This window comes from Orcinus orca, chromosome 1 (genome assembly GCF_937001465.1).
Source record: "Orcinus orca chromosome 1, mOrcOrc1.1, whole genome shotgun sequence".
Taxonomy (NCBI): Eukaryota; Metazoa; Chordata; class Mammalia; order Artiodactyla; family Delphinidae; genus Orcinus; species Orcinus orca.
Window position 1 is genome coordinate 129,014,064 of NC_064559.1, and position 20,614 is coordinate 129,034,677.

Genomic DNA, 20,614 nt, shown 5'->3' on the forward strand with positions numbered 1-20,614 from the left:
TATTCGTGCTTCAAATCATCTCATGTGGTACTAAATTCCTCTCACACGGACATCTATAATTCTCATTTTCCTATCTTTGATATCAAATGATGGGGCAAACATAAATTTAAAGACTAAGTCTATCCTATCTATCTGACTATCCTATCTCAATAATAACTTATTTTTACTCAGAACAGTGTTCACAATAACTTGATTTCACTCACTAACACGATATAAACGCTTACATAATAATCATATTCTCCCTGTTTTGGATAATAATTGCAATACTAATGCAAAATGGCCCTCATTATTTGTATTAAATCTAAAATAAATCATTCTAATGCACCTTGCTGAAATATGTCTGAACACAAGCATTTTAACAAACCATACACCATCAATATGTTTTCTGTTTTAAAGAGATGTTCTTATTAATAATTAAAATCAAAACATAAATCAAATTGACTATATTGGAAAGAAACAGCTTACCAAAGTGGATCAGCAATAGTAGCCTCATCAAACAAGAATATGTACAAGCCAATAACCCCAACCACCAAAGAATGACACGTAGACACTACCCTGCAATGAGATGAAATAGACACAAAGATTTTAGAATCTGTGCAATAAATTTTAACTAATTCTGGCAAGTCATTTAACACTCTGAAGAAGTTAAATGTGGAAGCATTTAAATATAGGATTGGAGTACATCTGAGAATATAATACAAAATTGCTATTTAGAAATCCAAGGGCCACAACTTTACTTTGGAATCAATAACAAGAAAGATGCCCAGGTCTACAATTTCCTGCTAGACAAATGATGAATCACTTATTGATTAAAGGGTCTAAAGCAGAAGCATATCTGATGAACCAGTTGACAGAGTTTTGTGCAAACAGATGGCATTTGGTAAGCACACTACCCTGCACCCTGCTCCATCCCCAGCAGAATCACTGCGGGATTAGTTCCTGCTCCAATCAGTCAGGAATGACTTCCAAATCTACTAGCCTTAACGAACTCCACATTCATGGATCAGAATTGGAATGGATCATGAAATCAAAATGTATTCCCTTGGAAATTTCAGTTTTAATACACACATTATTGTACTTGATTCTTGTAACAAATCTGTGAGAAAGCTAAGGTGGCTATTATTAGTGTCTCATCATTATGAAATCACTTCTAAATAGAAAAATGGAGGACCATGAATTTTTTCAGAAAAAATCTGTTTTTAAAAGAAATGCCCAAGTGAAAACAAAATGTTCACATGATCCACGTGGCATTTTCTTTATAGAAGGAATAACTTTTAGTTGAAAAACATCAGTTTCTATGAACATATCTTGCTAAAAATTTAATGACTTAACCAATATGCAAGTTCTATGATATCCTATTTAAAGAACTATATACAGGATACTATATGCTTACTCACATAATGAAAAAGTTTATGAGTAATGAAGTTTCTCTTCTCTTCATTAGAACAAAGGATGAGAGGAATAGCAAAGTTTTCTCTTTAGAAATTAATTGGTATGCAATGAATCTCTCTACAATATGACCCAAATCTTTAAAAGTAAGTGAAATATATCAACCAATACAAAGTTTGATATTAAAAAGTCTCATTGTAACTTGAAAAATCAATATACTTGATCTAATATATGATGTGGTCCTAAGTAAACATATCAAATTAAATCAAATCATATTTTAAATGCTCAAAGAGTCTCACTAATTTAAAGGCACTGAGTCCTTTGTAATACCAAAATACATTTTGAAGTGTGATAATTAACCCAATTAACCTGGTTTACAAGTCTGGAATTTTCACACCAAGCACACCTGTGTTCCATTTGAACATAGCAAGATAAAAATGTAAGTTCCTTGATCTCAAATAAAACATGCCATCTAAATAATCAGACAACCAGCTTTCTGTTGCCATTCAAAAATTCTATTAAAGGAAAAAGCATAACCTTTTACTAACCTGTTGGCTTAGTAACCTTCTATCAAAAAGTTTCCTTTTGGAAAATATCTGAATTTTTGTTCCTGATACTCAGGCCTCAAATTCCCTACTCTGTTGAGATGCTATATGGTAAAAGGGAAGAATTACACGCCCTCAGCTGATGGAAATGGCATATAATTCACGAGAGAAAAGTTACATGTTACTTGGATCAAATAGCTCCCACTATAATGAAGAGGAGAAACAAACACCCTGTGCTTACATGCTATTCTGTATTAAAAGTCTACATTCAGAAACTTCTGTTAGTGAAAATTTCATATTTCATTCTTTAAAATCAGATTCCTGGCAAAGCATAATGTATATTCCTCAGGGTCTTAAAAAAAACACCAAGATAAAATATTTCAATTTTGTTTAAAGAAGGTTAAAAAGGAATGTTTGTTGGTTTCTTTTTTTTTAAGGAAGTAATGACAATTTTAGAATAGCACTTTAAAATTACTGATATAATCACTCGCAAGTAGTATGAGTATTACCAACAGAAATTACATAGCTCAATCAGACAAAAGAGTTATATTCTGAAGAAGCAGATTTAAAAATTAGGAATATTTCAGCACAACAGGACTTTCCATGCCATAGGAAAGCAAGTGGAAATAAGAAATTTATTTAATTATATAATGTTAATAACATCTATAAGTATGTATGTTTGCAGAAAAAGTAACAATTAAGTATAAGATTTTCTCACTTATTAATTCAACTGTTACTCTCAGGTGTGAATTTTCTGGAGAGCTTTTCTGCCTTCTGTCCTTTTACTACTAGACGATTTGAGCCACTCATCGTTCAGAGACTCTTTCCTGATTACTAGAGAGAATTAATGTGGGTTGTGTTGATCTGTCTGTTTTAAGACTGGAATCTGGATTTCAAGACATATATGTGTATTCAAAAAGAAGCCAACTGTTTTTCCTTCTTTGCACTCTCCACCTCACAGTTTAAGTCCCATGTAAAGCAAGCTGGAGTGGGAAACAGGAGTAAATTTGAGAGAAAATAGCATAGCATAATAGTATTTGAATAGCATAATGAATCATATAATCCCAGACTCCTTTTTCAAATGGGAACTCAGTTTCCCAAATGGTGATTCCATGTCTCATAGAATGGCAGTGATAATAAGACTGAATAATGCAAAGTATTTCTCAATTGCATCATTTCATTTCATTTTTACCTTTGCTTCTATCTATCTGTACCCTCCCTGTTTCTTTGGCTTGCAGCTCGCCAAGATTCAAATGCCTTTACCTACCTTAACCGTGTTGAAATGGAAATGAAAACAGTTCAAAATTTAGTCGTAGAAAATGAATGTCCCCCTCCATATCCCTTTCCTTCTCTTTCCCAACTATTCTATCCTCATGTTAGAAATGGTTTTACAAAATAGTGGTTAGTATCTTTTGTATCCCACATTTGAACAATACTTTTGTGCTATTGTTCAGACAAAAGAATCATACCTCTTACTTTTCAAAAATATGTGGAGAAATAATTCTCACTCTTGGGAAGAAGAGCTATAACATGCATGAACCAGACAAATCAGTGTAAGGTGCAGAAGAAAACAACTAGTCTTCTTCACAGTCTGAGTTACAAAAGTGAATGCCTGTAAAACAATTTGGCTCAAATAGATAGGGCATTTCAGGTCACATATGACCATTCTCAAATAAATAGACTTTGGCAGAAGTTTTTAATTCCGAAAGGAGATTTCAATGAAAAAATAATTATAGCAATTTTGGAGATCTGCTGAGTTCATTTTATAGTTAGCATTAACTTCAACAATAAACAGTATCCCATAGCTGCTCTAATTCACTGAGGTTTGCAAATGCACAGAGGTGTTTGGGCATCTGAAATGCTCTAAAGCAAGTGAAGCTGTCAGAGTCCGTCTGTGTTTGAAACCTTGTGAGAGATTAATGAGTTGCACATACACAAAAAATTCGCAAACCAACTAATTAAAACTCTGGCAGGTTTCTATATCCTTAGATGTCTTATTCGTTTTCCATTTACTCTTTTGTTTAAAAGACCTAAAAAGCAATTTTTACTTTAGAATTACATAACAAAAGAACAGATTCTGGAGGGCTATGAATTAAAATGAAAAGTTCATTAAAAGAGAGACATGTGCTAACCGTGCACCAGGTTCTTCGGTGTGTAGTGTTTAACTGTCCTAGGTTGGGCTAAGCCAGCCTGATACTATATATAGGCTACTCACAGCCCCAACTAATGTTACTTCCGTTACCATTTCCAAAGAACATGTGTTTGTTATCATAAATATTTCAGAGGAGAATGCAAAACAGTGCCTTCCACCACAGTCTGCCAGAGTCTACTTAACACTTCCCTAGACAGTTAAATAAATTTTTCCTAACATCTTTCAGAATAAGAATTGAAAATTTTTTCTTGTATGACATCTATCTACTTGTCTTTCCTTTTATTCCTAATGTCAAATAAAAAAATTTGACCTAAGATTTTGTTAGATCCTAAATGAAAAAGACTTTTTGGAAATATTTTAAATGCATAATTTTATTTCAAAAGACTAGGTATTTTTTAATCAGTCATTTACATTTCGTATGCTTTACCTTGAGTTCCATTCAATCTTCTTTTCGAAGTTGAGATTATTAAAACCTGGAGAAACTTTTGCTGAAAACCAATAACTTACAAAGTGGAAAAGAAGCTGAAAGGTGAAAAAGCTGGTAAAACCAGCGCTGATGACCAATATGGTGTTGGTATCCATACTTCTTCAACCTGTTAAGAGAAATGTTGGCTATAAAATCCTTTAAATTGCTCATAATACACCTAAATTAATTTTTAATTTTAAAAGAGTATGTGGTTGTATTTTTAGTGATTTATTTTAATTTCGCACAAATGTAAGAATACAAGGAAACTACATGAATTTTAAGCCTTTACCAGCTATCTGTCATGTATCTCATATTTGTACTTAAAAGAGGGGAAGATCTATTATCTTAATGATTTCAATATTATAAATGTCAGGAGACAAATTTAACATCATGATACTCAAAATTACCTAAGTCTAGAGTTTACCACTAAGAGGGAATTTCAAGTACTATAACTGAAGGTATTCTTTTAGTAATATTTTTAATTAAACTAAGGACAAATCACCTGATTTCTCTATGCCTCAATTTTCTCATCTATAAAAGAAAGTTGGTTAGATAATTTCTAAGAAACAATTAAGCCAAAATAAGAATAGAACTAACATTATCTGCTATAGCAAAACAAAAACCAATTATATAAGAAAAAATAATTGTACAGTGTGACAAACATTTAAAGTTTAAGGAGAATAATACCATCTTGGAAATAATCATACCATTGTTACTGCTTAAATTAGTATTTAACTTTTTTTTTTTTTTTTTTAGTATTTAACTTTTAAAAAAATATTTTGCAATCACAGATATTCTTGAACCAAAAATCCTCCATGGATTTTTATCTCTAAAAGAAAACATTTTTATAAAAGAGCTCCAAGTTTTAAGGATAGAGTTAGCGCAAAGAATGGTAATATGCATATATACACGTTCAAAGTATGTTTTCTATCTCATTGAGCTAAACTTTATCTGGCTCCTAAAAATCTTAGGAACATTCAGACCAAAAAAAAAAAAAAAAAAAAAAAAGACACTGAAGCATTTGCTCATATCCAGCAAATACAGCATTTCTACGGCTCCATCTTTTTTTTTTTTTTTACGGCTCCATCTTTGATAGAGCTGACCCTCAAATGAAAAGGAAATGAATCAATACATATTTCCAGCTGCCTAATGTGAAGAAATAAAGTCACCTACTGAAGCCAATTCACTAGAGAAAAACCACATCATTGACTGCACTAGCAATAACCCCACTTCATTCCCTTCCAACCAGGATATCATAATAAGAATCAGTCTCCCACAGGGCCTCTTCTGACAGAATTTATGTGTCTGTAATGAATTCTTTCCTCATTCTTTTTTTCTGGTGTGTGTGCACAGTAAAAATATTGATATCACAATTCTTCTCTGTGAGATTCCATTAACTTTATTGCTCATTTAATTGTTTTTAATTCAACATGTGTTTATTGGGCATTACAAAATTTAATTTTAACCTATCTTGGTCTTTTAACCTAGGTTTAATATTAACAAAATAATACATAAAAGTAAGTTTTATACATAAATTAAACATCACTGTAGTTTGTTAAGTGAGATGTAAAAAGGAAAATGTTTTTCTAAGATTAAGCAAACAAGGATCTGCATGCCAGGTGGGCAGATAAACAAAGACAATGAAACCAGTAACCAGTAGTGAGTGGAGAATCTAATCTTAAATGTGAGGATGATTTGTCCTGAAGGGTTCTGTGTGTTCCCTGGAGGTTATGGAGGGTGGCTAGGCAAGAGCTGCTTATTTACCTCAGTTAAAATTCAATATATACAATGAGTATTTATTTCATGAATGTTTGCTAAAAGTTATGTTATAAAACATAGTAGGTATCATGCAACATTATCCATTTTATGAATTGTTAATTTAAGCAATACATTAAAAAATCAAACAATTCACTATTAAATTCCTCATTCCTAAAAAAATTTAGTTTTTATTAAGTCTTTGTTATACTTGGTATCTTATATTTTCAACGGACTTTCAGTTAACTAGAGTTTGGGGGGTACATGTTGAGACTCTCTCTTTGCAAAAATGTTCCATTTAAAACTAAAAAGCTCCACATACTCAAGTTACGGCTTCCTTTAAAGGCTCAACAGACAGAAGCTAATTAAATTGTTCTACTCCCAGCTTTGCTTCATATTAAACAGCTGCTTGCTTCATCAGTCATGCCAAGTCAGGGACTAATCTAAGGAATTAAAAAAAATTTTTCCCAGAAAACCAAAGCTTCCGGTAGGAAGCAACTGCCCCTGTTCATTCACTGAATCAGGCAAGAAAATGGTGAAAATGGATAAAACCAAATAATGCTCATTACTGACACAAATTAAGGGCCTTTTAGAGTTTAGTGATTATTAAGTAGAGGAATACACAGTAAAAGTAGAAAAGTATTAGACTTGGTTCATACACCTCTACATATGGCTAGTAGCTGGCAGAAGGCTTGGATACTATCCTAGAACACAGCAGCCAGAACAGAAGTGGGAAATATTTCTGTGCCAATTTACAAGGGGAGTGTCTAGACATGAAATTTAATTAGCCCATCCTGATTCCCAGGAATTATGGACACCAAAGAAACTCTTCCAGAGGCTTCCTGAATACAAAGGATGTTCGTACTTTTCCCCACAAGATGGTTTCCATAAACTTTAATTCAAGTTGGTTTCTTCGTAGAGAAAACCATGAAAAGGTTTGAAGGATGCCTCTTAACCACCAGCTTGTGAGGGCCCTTCTCCAGGAGGACTCCCAGAAGGAGGACCACTGGAAACAGCCCAGCCAGACTGATTCAGTCTTTACTTCAGCCAACAGTTCTCCCAATACCTGTCATGAGTCCGCCACATACCAGGCACTGTGCTGGGACTCAGAATACAAAATGGGAGACATGCTCATGGGCTAGTAGGGAAGCAAGAAACTGATCACTCCCACATAAAGTGGTATATTCATGGTGCTAAGGGGGGCAACTCCCTGCTTTCCTGGGAATAAATACCCAGCAGAGAAGACATATAAACAGTGAGGAGATATCTGAAGGTACTCAAGCTAAACCAAGAGAACATCTTCTCATCTATTAAAATCCCAACAAGATGCTTTAAGGTTGAAACCCCTAAAGATTCAGTTCCACCAGGTGACTCTAGAAATACTGACCTGGGAATACAACCTTTACTCTCATTTCCCCATGTTCATTATCTCCTTGTAGCACAAGGGATTCCTTAGGGAGTGTGTTGGAATCACCAACGTCACCTCCAATCATCAATACACATACACAACCTTCACGTTCTGATACAACTTCCAGGGAAGAACCACTGCTGTACAGATTAGCAGTAAAAATCCTTAAATACAGGGGGAAAAGGTCTTATGTGGTTGTCTTTAAGGGCAGCAAGGAAGGGGGAGCTAGGAAGAATGCCCTACACATGCTTAGCAGTCCTTTTTCCATCCCTTTCCTTTTTCCCACATTGACTCCAAATATTCATTGCTCTCAAATCTCCAGTTCTCCCTGTCTTACAATAGATGAGGTTTCTTCCCATTTCACCAAAAAATGGAGGCCATCAAGCATAAACTCCTGATGATGGCAATGTTACTACCTCCCCTCGCCCCAAACCAGAATTTTTCTCTGCACATTACAGGCTCTGCTGGGGTGTATGCCCCACACATTCAACATGGTTTACATTGTGTGCAACCAAACCCCACCATCTCCCAATGTACCAGTCCTGGATGGTCAGCTACCCTCTGGGTGGCTCCGTAAGGGTATCCTGGAGGCCCACACGCTCTACATGACCCAAGCTGAACTTAACCCCAAACCAGTCCTCCCCCCAGGGTTCCATATCTCAGAGGATGATACTATCACCCGCAAACACCTCCTCACCTTTAATCTAGAACAGCTCAGTCATCCTGGTCTCCTTCCTATTTCCTACTCACATAATTAACTGACTGCCAAATCCTTGTAGATTGAAGAATACCAAATGAAGAACAACTTGATTCCAGGAAAGTTCTGAAAGTTTCTCATGAGATCCTTATTAATAACACAAAGAAATGTGGCTGGATAACAAAATTAGGTAAATCGAGAGTTAGCTGAAAAACTAGAACGAGCATTTAGATCAATGATCTGAAAGAGACTTGAGAAATATCTCCTGCGATAGCCCATAAGGTTCTCTCTTTTTGGTCTCTTTCAGTAATATTTTTACAAATATTTATATGTTTACTCAATCTGCATATAACACAGAGCTGGGAAAGATAGCTAATATAATCAGTTAACAGAATCAGGTTTCAAAATGATCTTCAGAAGCTCAAATAATGAATCCCAATCAGAAAGATAAAAACCTGAATAAATTTTTAAAAGGCAATACCCAAGTATAAGACTTAGCATAATAGCTATATAACACATGCGCATGCGCGCGCACACGCGCGCGCGCACACACACACACACACACGCACACACACGCACACACACACGTAATATTAGCATTTTAATTTACACAAACCAACAAGAAATAATAATGTAATGAAGATACTAATAACAAAAAACAAACCTCAGAACCACTTACAGAGAGTATAGATCAAGACACGTATCAGTTCCATTTTACTCTGAATTAATCACATGTCAAAGTACCTTTAGAGCAGGGTAACTAAGATGGTGATTTTTAGAAACCATATCATATCACGAAGAGTTGAAGGGCTGAGTAATGTCAGCTTGGGAACAAGATTACTTAGAGAGGACTGAAGGGCATTCTTCGGACATCTGAAGAACTGTCATGTGGAAAAGTGAAAGAGGGAACTTACTCTGCGCCACTCTAAATGGCTCACATGGGCAAAAATTACAGAAAGGGAAGAGCTCAGCTTAATTTAAGGAAGACCTTTCTAACAATTTAGAAGTGCCCAAGCATCTGTCATGGAAGTGGTAAACTGACCACAGGGAGGGTTGGTCTGCAGAGGGGTTGGGCACTAGTCTAACATTTAGAGCACTTGCAAAGTAGGATTCTGGGATTCTAGGACTGAACTTAATTGTGGCATCTAAAAAGATAATTTTGTATTAAATATTACACTAGCTTTTCAACAGTCTATCACTTATGTTTTACAAAATCAAAGTTAGGCGTGTAAGAAAATATTAAGTACGTATGACATGTTGGGAAGTACACAGGCTCTGTTACAGTCTTGAGTTTGAACCTCAGTTCCACCACTTGTTCACTGTGTGACCTGGGGCAAGTAACTTGCCTTGCCTTACCTGCACCTTGGTTTCTTCATCTGGAGAATGGAGATAACGACAGTACTAATCTGACATGGGGAATAAACCACAGAACGCTGGGCGCTTAGAACAGTACTTGGCATGGGGTGCACACTCGGGAGTACTGTCTCCTTCCACCATCGACCACCTCCAGCAGCATGCAAGACATGCAACTTCTGGGCCTGTCATCACTCCAGCCCAGGGAAACAAGACCATTCTCTGGCCACTAGGCCCTACGCCTCTAACTCATCCCCCTTACATTAGTCAACACTCAAAATGTAGGCAGCCCCACTGCAGAGATCTAGCCTCCATCACTGGACTATCCCTGTCATGCTCCAACGTTCCTTCCCAGCCACCTGACCCAGCCCATCACCCCCTCTACCTCCCAAATGCTTCCACTGGTCCCCTGGGACTGGGCTCCCCACCCAGAAAACAGTGCTCTATGCTTGGCCTCTCCTCGGCCTGCTCTGAAGACACCCCTCTTCTTCTGCAACCTCTCAGCTAGTGGCTGCCTAGGCCCTCATCCTTCAGTGTCAGGAGTGGCCCTACAGGCTCTTTGCTCTCATGGTTCCCTTCAGGGCTTACTCCTCCCTTCCCTCACCTCCTATAAACACGCAGGGTGCTTTGGTCCTGCTATTCAGTTATACCACCTTCTCCCTCTTCTCACTGATATCATATTCCAACCTCCTGAACATCTCCTCCCTTTCAAAGACTTTGGTCCTGGTTCACTTATGGTCCTCAAGCCCTGCCATTATCCTGAATGACTTCCTATATATGTAGAAGGCCCAGGTTTCCTTAACAACTCAGTCCCTTAATCTTCATCTGGAATGGTACCCCTTCCATGCCACCTCAACCATTCATGGACCTTTACTGTCCCTTACCCATCATTTTTCTGCCTCCAAAATAACATTTCTAGAATTCTCCTTGTTGACCTTTCCTTCAAGTGTGCTCAGTATTACAACATTCTCAGGTTACATTGGCCTCTCAGCTTTTCCTCAATTCAGTAGCCCTTTTCTCTTTTTACTTCCCTCTTTAATCAGCTTAGATCCTAGAGCACATCATTTCAATAACAGTCTTCCTAACACCCCACATCCCCTTTCCACTGCCAAGAGCCGGTGAAACTCCAACCGAGGACAGGCCCAACAATTTACTCAGTGACAAGGCAAGCACAGTCGGAGCACTGTTGGAAAAAGTCATATACCAAAGTTTATACCAGTCATATACTGGTGAGTGTGAAATTACAGTGGGATCAAACAGCTCTCAACTCTGCCCTGCACTCCTAACACATTGCCCTCGCCAACCAATCCTTTCATGCTCCACAATTAAATTTCCAAGTTGCCCCTACTCTTTTCAAACCTCCAACCATCCAGCCCCACTCTCAAGAGATAACCCCCATCCTACTTCACAAAAAATAGAAGCCAACATATGAAAAGTCTCAATATCATACTATCAACCATTCAAACTACCCACCTGTCCTCCCAGCTCAAGACAACCTAACCTGTGCACTTTGGAGCCATCCTCTCTGGCCTTCTTGGGAAACTTTTCTTCCCCATTATCCTTTATTCTCTCCTCAACTAGACCTTTCTATTGGCTTTTAAACTGGCTCAAGTTCCCAGTAAAAACAAGAATCAGGCTTCCCTGGTGGCGCAGTGGTTGAGAGTCTGCCTGCCGATGCAGGGGACACGGGTTCGTGCCCCAGTCCGGGAGGATCCCACATGATGTGGAGCAGCTGGGCCCATGAGCCATGGTTGCTGAGCCTGCGCGTCAGGAGCCTGTGCTCCGCAATGGGAGAGGCCACAACAGTGAGAGGCCCGCGTACCGCAAAAAAAAAAAAAAAAAAAAAAAAATCAACAGACCCACCACCTCTTCTTCAATTTTATATCTCTTTTCCAGTATAGCCTCTTGCCCTCTCTCCCTCCCCCCCCGCCTTTAAGGACAAAGTTCTAGAATGGTTTTTCCATATTGTCATCATTTCTCAGGTCTCTCACTCTTCAGCCCACCTCATTCCTGTCCCCACCCTCGTCGCTCCCCTGAAAGAGCTATTGCTAAGGTCAGCAACGACTTCTAAGTGTGGCCTTCGTGTCACCTGACATCTCAGCAACATTAGACGCCACTGACCACTTTCTCCTTGAAACACTTTCTTCCCTGCGTTTCCATGACATCACACTTCTTCTTCTGCCCAGACACTGAGGAACAGAATTCCCTAAGCCTCAGTCCCCGACTCTCTTCTACTTGTTTCCTGTGTGATTTCACCTATACCTGTGGCTTCGGTTACCACTTACATGCAGAAAAATCTCAAGTTTTAATCTCCATCCCAGGTCTCCTCTCTGAGCTCCTGACATGTATGGCCAACTGCCTAGCTGTCAGCACCACACGGCATTTCAAACGCATTTCAAACCAAGCTCATGGCCTAATCTCTAAACTTGGTCCTCTTGCAGGTTCTTCATTTCTGTGAATGGTACCACTGTACACCCCCCATGTGACAGCCAGAAACCTAGGAGCCATCCCCGATAACTTGCTTTCTGCAGCCTCCTGCTAAGCCACCATATCCTTCCCCTTCTTAAGCAGCTTTCAGAAACATCCATTTTCCTCAAGCTGCTACCACCACTTTTCTGAATTGTCTCCAAACTGGTCTCCTTCGTGTAGAGAACAGACTGGAGGACTCCAAGGGGATTGGCTCTAAAAGCTGTCTCTGGTCATGCCACCTCCTCACCTACCCCCAACTTAAACCTTCACTGGTTGCCCAGTCCTCTGATGAGGGCCCTGCTCTCCCCAGCCTCAAGTGGCACTTGCCCTCTTGAGGGCATGTGGCCTTTCTGACCCTTAAAGATGACATGTTCCCTCCCTCTACAAGGCCTCTGCATAAGCTATCCCCCGACTCCCACCCCGCCCCTCCATCCCCCACTGTAACGCTCAGGCCCCTCAGCTCTCAGGTCAATCATCACTTCCTCAGGGAAGCCTTCTGGGAGCAATCCCCCCCCACCCCACCCCAGTCTGCTCACATGGCATCATGTCCCTCTCCTTTACAGCTGCAATTTAAATGAACATCTCCTTCCCCCAGTGGAATGTGAGCCCCATGAGGGTGGGAAACACAAACATTTCCCCCCCACCATGGTGTCCCCATACCTAACACAGTGCCCGCCACACAGCATGTGCTCAGTAAATGTCTATGAAATATAATAATGATGACAACAGACATTCATATTCTTACACGTGTTTTCCATTCTGCTAGTACCTGATCAGTCACAGGTCCCTCATTTTACCAGTATAATCAGAACACTAGAAAGAAAAATTTTCTAAATTGACAACCCTAGTAGTATAGTATGAACACATATTCACTGCAAAAGGATTCTCACCTCCAAATATCCAAAAGCTAAGAGCACCAATGTTATAAATGAAATAACATTGAGTGTGTGCCTTACTCCGTTTGTGTTGCTGTAACACAATGCCACAGACTGAGTGGCTTATAAACTTCATAAATTTATTGCCCATCGTTCTGGAGGCTGGAAGTTCGAGATCAGGGTACCAGCATGGTTGGGTGAGGGCCCTCTTCCAGGTCACAGACTTCACATGGCCGAAAGGGCAAAGAAGCTCTGTGGCATCTCTTTTACAAGAGCACTAATCCCATTCATGGGGACTCCGCCCTCATGATCTAATCACCCACAAAGGCTCCACCTACCAGTACCACCACTTCGAGGGTTAGGATTTCAACACGTGAATTTTGGTGGGGGTGGGTCACAAACATTCAGACCACAGCAGTATGATATTTGGTTTGTCTATGCCAAACTCCTTACAACGTGTGATATATGTTCAAAGACTTCCTGTGTATATTTAACTGTAATTTGCACTGTATTTTCATACTCTCATCAATTACAGATGTACTTATTTATTGAACTTATCTACCATGTCAGTAGCCCTAACACGTAAAAGTTTTTTAAAAGTCTCTACTAGCAAACTGTAAATCATTTGTAAATGAACACGTGACTACAGAAAATGAGATATTTACCAGACCAAACAAACAAAAACCCTACCAGAAAAATACCTGCTCCCCACCCATTCTGGTTTTATTTGCATTTTCATATGGGTGGTATGAAATCATTGCAATCATTGCAATCATCTTTCTCAATGCTCACGAAATGTCAATAATTAACCAGAGACGTTAAAACCCCTTAGTAAAGAATAACTCATCACACTACCCACTTTTGACTTTTCATTCATGTAAAAATTTAAGCATCTAATCAAATGTGTACAAAGTTTTCAGCTAACTACAGTCACCGTTTTTATTTTTCATTGTTGTTGTTAATTCTGCGTTGAGAGCTATATGAAAAAAAGCTAGGAGAATTCCACCTCTTTTTCTTTTCTGAGCATCAAGTTCGAGAACCATTAGCATTAGAGTGGAAGTCTAAAGGAAGTCAGCCGCATAAATGTCAACCGAACTTCTATAAATCCTCCAGTATTCATGGTGCTGCTTTTTAAACTGAATCAAATGGAAAGAAATGAAGTCTAAACCTGGAAAGGCTAAGGAACCCTACATTAATATGATTAAGTTACACTCCCTCTCTCGGTGATATGATGTTACTTAAGATTCAACACAGAATTGCTCATTACTATAGAAAAGATTTCTCCATGGTTCTTCCCTGTCAGTTAAGATCCTAAGCTCTGAATAAGGGTGTCCTTTATATTTTTCCCATACTTTCAACCCTTTCTCTTCCAAGAGCATATAACAGAATTCAAGTTAAAGTGTTTGATTCCGCCTGTTACAGACCTTGGCGATGGATACTCCCCTGAAACAATTTTTTTGGATTATCGATTGTTTGATGAAAACAAAGAATGAAACATTTAAGGTTAAATAGTCATTTCTAACTGGCCTTTATTTTCCCCACAATTCTACGTAGTAATTACAATCAGAGTGGGTTAGGACAGGAAGGAGCGAACTCTGTTCCCCAAACGGGCTGTAAGAGTCATCCACCCCCAGCAAGAAACGCCCTCACTCAGGGGCTCTGGGGTGGTCCCATCTTGTACCGCAACTCAGAGAACTGTTTTGACAGTTAGCTCATATTGCTATCTCCTTATACAAGATTTCCCTTTTATCTCTCATAATCCTGTCCCTTTACATCCTATGCTAAATGCCTTCTAGGAATCTCTGATCTCTCTAATTCAGTGGTTTTAAAATGTTCATATCCCAAAGCTTCCCCCAACCCCTCCTGCATCACACAATATTTTCTCAGTATATGTTCTGCTTATTCCTACCAGTCAAGAAGATTCTGTAAGTCTCCTTTCTATAGTTTGTTTTCTGGGCAGGGGGTGGGGGGATAAGGTTTCTTGACATATATTTTTCACATAGCCCAGAGTCCCCACCAAGAGGTTCTGACAAAACAAGGGTGAGGGGTTATCCCATCACCTTAAACCCTCCCTGAGAATTCCTGCTCTTTCAAGAAATAATGTTTCGCCTTAATTGCCTACCACACTTGATCAATTCTCCCTCCTATTATAGGTATTTTTAATTAGAATCTTAACAAAACTTTTATTCTTATTCTCCTAGCTTACATTTACTGATACGTTTTACATGTTCTAGCTATTAACTTAAAAATAAATCAAATGAAATCTAATATAGTTAATCTGTCATGGCAACTTTTTTGTTGTTCTTATTTTAAATTTTTTATTTCATTTTACACTGACTCCTGGCTTGGAATTTGTTTTTATAATGCCTAACAAGAAGTGTGGCTGTAATGAAAAAAGCCCTTCTTTCCCAGCTCCCAACCCACTGAAGAATTCTCCCCTTAGGAAATTCAAGAGTTCATTTTCAGACTTCCCTGGTGGAGCAGTAGTTAAGAATCCGCCTGCCAATGCAGGGGACACGGGTTCAATCCCTGGTCTGGAAAGGTCCCACATGTCACCGAGCAACTAAGCCTGTGTGCCACAACTACTGAGCCTGCTCTCTAGAGCCCGCGTGCCACAATTACTGAAGCCCGTGCGCCACAACTACTGAGCCCTGGAGCCCGTGCTCCGCAACAAGAGAAGCCACCACAATGAGAAGCCCACGCACCACAATGAACAGTAGCCCCCACTCTCCGCAACTAGAGAAAGCCCGCATGCAGCAACAAAGACCCAAGGCAGGCAAAAAACAGAGAAAAAAACCCTTCATTTTCTAGGGTCTTAAGGCTCAAAGCACAGACGGCACATTTTATTTACTTGGTAAATGTTGCTTCTTAGCATCTTACTCCACTCAAAACTTTCATAAAGAAGTCTTTGTTTTTTAAACCTATGAGCTCCAACCACAGCCACTGGATTTGGAATAAACCAGAATGCCTTAAGCCAGAAGACAATGGTAATTAGAAGGTCACACTAATACAGTATCTGACACAAATAAAAAGTAAGGTGCTGCAAGTTTATGTAATTTCAGAGCCCATCTTTAAGGAACTCAACATTTCAAATACAACACACTCCCTGAACCTCAGACGGGGTCCGTGTGGGTGAGGGGCTCTGAAGCTGAAGTAGGGACCGGGCGACACCACATCATCTGGGGGACTCCGGAAGAGGCAAGAGGTTCTGCATTCAACCTCTACCAGCTTCTGATGTACTTATTTCCATATTTCTGCTCTTCTTTTCCTGGAGGGATCACAGAAGGAGCCATTCGGCTGGGGACATCTCTTGGCTTTCTGCCAACACTATGAACTCAAGGAAAAGCTGGACAGAGCAAAATTTTTGCAACTATGTTTTTTTTTTTATTATAAACTTAAAATAACACAATTTGTAATAGGGCAACTATGTTTTGTTCTTTTTTTTTTTTTTTTTTTAAGGAATCACTGGGACACCAGCCAAGCAACCTAGGAAGTCGGGACCTAAGGAGACAGGGAGGTCTTCTCACCTCCAAATTGTCGATCTGATTACCCCTGAGAAAGTCCTCAGGTTGCAAGGAAGTGACTGAGGCAGGGCTCTGCCCGCCTGCCCCCTATTTCTCTCTTTTGCTTGCTCCCCATAGGAAACAGGAGACGGCATTAAATGGGTTAGAGGGGTTGAAGAACAACTGAGCAAATTTCTCCCACCTGCTGAGCTCTTAAGCCAAATTCCATTTGGCTAGAGAGAGCAAGCTAGAATCCAGTCCTAGTCCCAGTATTCATCAAGTGGTCTTTCGCTCAAGAGGAGTATGACCTCTTGACCTGCAAGTTCTACAAAATGGAGATAAGAACGCCAATGGGGCAAGACGGTTATGTGGCTTAAATGAGACAAGTTAAATACACCTAGCACAGTGCCTGGCACATCCAGCCACTTGTGGTAGATCATTTAATGACCGTACATTCCTTTGCGATGTGACACTGCCATCCTACCATCCACAGCAAAAGACCTTGCAGCACCTGCCTTTCACCCTCTTAGAGCATTGCCCTGAAACTGCCGTGTAAAGAAGCCTGTCTAGCCTACTGTAGGATGAGAGGCTGCATGGAGAACTGAAGCTGCCCAGCTGACAGGCAACACTCAATACCAACTGCCAGCCATGGTGGCAAGCCATCCTGGACCTTCCAGCCCCGCTGACCCCCCAGCTGAATGCAGACACATGAGCGAGTGAGCCTATCACCAGCAGAGTAACTGCCCAGCCACCCACAGAATCATGAGAAATTGTCTTAAGCCACTAGGTTGCTGGGGTGGTTTGTCGTTCGGCAATAGATCCAAACACCACTCCATAAAGGATATCGTTTATTATTACCACCTGTTCCTAACACATTTCCTAACGGGGAAACGTTACACCTGACTCTCCAATGGCACCAAGTCACACAGGGATAGGCTATTCTGTATCTTAAGCAATATGATCATTTCCGCCTCCTATTAACCTTTGGCCTAGGGGCCCTGAAGCTTGTCTACCAAATGGGAAATCTGGTGGCTTAAATGAGAAGACAGCCAAGGAGTTACTAAATTGTCTAAGTGGACTTTTATCCTGTTACCTAAGAGCAACTTAAAACCCTACCCAGGGTACTTTGAGAGTGGTTTCTCTTCTGACCTCCTCCCATAAGACTGCTGTTGCCTCACACTGATTCCAACTGCACTATTTTCCAATAAACATGGTACTTATCTGACTCTGTATCTGGTTTGACACTATCAGGTAGCCAAAAAATCTAAATGCAGTGACGTGTTTCTTTGAACCATTTCACAGGCCAGAGAGGTGATGATGCACAAAACACATCTGATGTGGCTTCAGGTGACCTCAAGTTTAACATTTATTACAAACGTCATGTTTAAATACAGGGTTAAGTCCTGTCAAATACCTAAGCTTGGCCCATAGACTTGGTAGTAAAGAACTGTTCTGGGGCAATGTTCCTGAAGCCAGACTTAAGTGAATGGGGTTATAGAAGCTCAGATCCAGGTGGCTCAGGAAAGTTGAACTTCCCCCAGCTTTACAAAACAGGGTCAAGCGGCCCCAGCTTGTAGACCCCCTAATCCCAGAACTACTCATTCTATAACCTATTAACAATTTTAAGCCTGGTGATGCCCTCAAGGCTTCTTGGAATGATGGCTCTGACCTTTCTAACTTGTGGAGCTGACCAATGTGAAGATTACCATCCTTCCTACATGGATCAAGTGCAGAGTTTTGCACTTTTTTATTTTAAAGGAAAACTTTTTTTTTTTTTTTTTTGCGGTACGCGGGCCTCTCACTGTTGTGGCCTCTTCCGTTGCAGAGCACAGGCTCTGGACGCTCAGGCTCAGCGGCCATGGCTCACGGGCCCAGCCGCTCTGCAGCATGTGGGATCTTCCCGGACCGGGGCACGAACCCATGTCCCCTGCAATGGCAGGCGGACTCTCAACCACTGCGCCACCAGGGAAGCCCAAAGGAAAACCTTTTGTTCAATCTTTGCTATGGTTCGAATATATTAATGCCATCAAAAACAACTTCACTTCTTGCTTTTTAAGTTGCAAGCCTAGTATTCTTGGGCAAATGGGTTCTACTCACAGAAATTCCACTAAAATTATATATTCTCTACTACCTTGTAGAAAAAAATTATCCAGGAACAATATCAGATTGCTGTTTTCATTGGTCATGCATCCTCTTAAAGCTTTTTCTGGATTAAACCCATGAACTTACACCTCATCCTAATGACCCTTCACTGCTCAGTGCCAAGGCATGACACCCCTGGCCAAAACTGAGGAACATGATATGAAATGCATCATAAAGCAAGGTCACTAGGTTTGACTGTACTACACTACCAGGAATGTGGTTGAGAAGGCCGGCCACTGCAAAGGCAGCATTTTCTGGATGCAAATCCAAAGGAGACATTTGTTTCACCTCCTAGAATCAGGACTAGATGGGCTTCTCCAATGTGGTTTCTCTTCTGGACACCTTGAAGCTTGTTCTGGATAGTTTGCCTCTTTTCCTTGGCTGCTGGGAAGCTGACAGCCAGAACTTCCAGGAAGAAGAGAACAGTACTTCAAAGTACACGCGCCCTCATACCTCCATCGTATTTTCCTTTGACTTATTTTTCTTTTTCATCCTAAGTTTATTTTATCTTGTCATATGTATGCATCTTTGCAAGCCTTCCCTAATCTTTTTTGGAACAAGGTGGGGTATAAATAAAAGTAAAGATATTATAGTCAGTGTGTATGCCTAATCCCCCTACTCTAGAGAGAGAGCTCTGGTAAGCAAGGGCTGTGCACTGCCCCACTTTAAAATCCCTACAGTGTCCAGTGCTGTGCTTTTACTGCTAAAAAAATATTGGGGGGAATTAAATGGCAGAATATGTACTTTTTGATAGCACTATGTTACCTGAACTATGAAATACACAGTATACTAATGATTGTATCTTTTATCCTCAAAACAAGTTCACATGAGTGTGAAAGGATGCACGTACAAGAGTATTAACTGTAGCATTAGTTATCAGAAGCAACCTTAAGGTGCAGTGCTAGGGGAAATGCTTAAATATATTGGTACAGGCACACTATCCCAAGTTACACAGACACTGAAATGAATAAGAGGATACAGAAGAAATGTCCATCACATACTACCACATAGGAAAAAAGTAGGCTGCGAAACGATAAATTTGTCATAAATACATAGCTTGGCACGCTCTGGCATTTGTACAGAAAGAAGGTCTGAAGAGCTATACCCCCCAAACTGTTAACTGGTTGAGATTGGGGGTGAAGCCACGAGAGGTGGGAGCTGGGGGAAGGGGAAGAAGTGAACTTTCATTCTCTTGAACACTGACTGTCTGTAATGTTTCTTATAATATGCAAGTGTCACTTTTGTAATTTAAAAATAAAAAACACTGAAGGAAGCATTTAGAGACTTGAGGCTATAATGCATTCTCAAATCCTCAAAATGCCTAATGTCTTAAGGGTTTGTTCCGAGAGACTCAACTGGGATACTCCAAACATGCTGCCTTTGCTCCAAGCAGCCAGGCCTCCCCTTCCCGCAACTTGGCCTTCCTCCCTATCGCCTTTATCTTGTCCTGGATTTCTGCACAAAGCATGTAAGAAATTGATGTGTTCAGTAACACTCATACACGTTGTTAAAATATGAAAAGGCAAAGAATCTTTCTCCGTCGGAACATAGCTATAGAATTTATAAGCCCTTAAAACAGCATATAACAAATTATAAAGCATTTAAATTCATAATTGGCTCAGTATTTTTACATGTATTAGAGCAAAACATGTTAATTCAGAAAGACTAGTTTGGGGAATTATATCCCTAAAATGAAACACTTTGTAAAGGGCGGTTTTTCATTTGTTCTAAATTTTTTTATCAAATGAAAATTCCTCCTTCCTCCTCTTCCACTAAATAAACACGTGCCAAACAAAGACAAGTTTTCTGTGCCTTCAAAATGTACTTTTTAAAGGTTTTTTTAAAGCCTATTTGAAGAAA

General features: G+C 39.7%; 1 protein-coding gene across 17 annotated transcripts in view; it reads right to left on the reverse strand.

Annotated features, from left to right (window-relative positions):
- The window catches only part of TLCD4 (TLC domain containing 4), a 106,308-nt gene that overhangs the window by 39,653 nt on the left and 46,041 nt on the right, over nucleotides 1–20,614 (reverse strand). For 15 of the 17 annotated variants that reach the window (XM_049714898.1, XM_033433313.2, XM_049714887.1 and 12 more), the window contains 2 exons: nucleotides 4,514–4,679; nucleotides 466–555 (listed from right to left, as the gene is read on the reverse strand). In XM_049714898.1, the coding sequence (XP_049570855.1) occupies nucleotides 466–555; nucleotides 4,514–4,668 (245 nt within the window). In that variant the 5' untranslated portion in view covers nucleotides 4,669–4,679. Of the gene's footprint in view, nucleotides 1–465; nucleotides 556–4,513; nucleotides 4,680–5,054; nucleotides 5,084–7,694; nucleotides 8,361–20,614 lie in introns of those variants that run through there. The other 2 variants (XM_049714882.1, XM_033433336.2) reach the window with 2 other exon arrangements.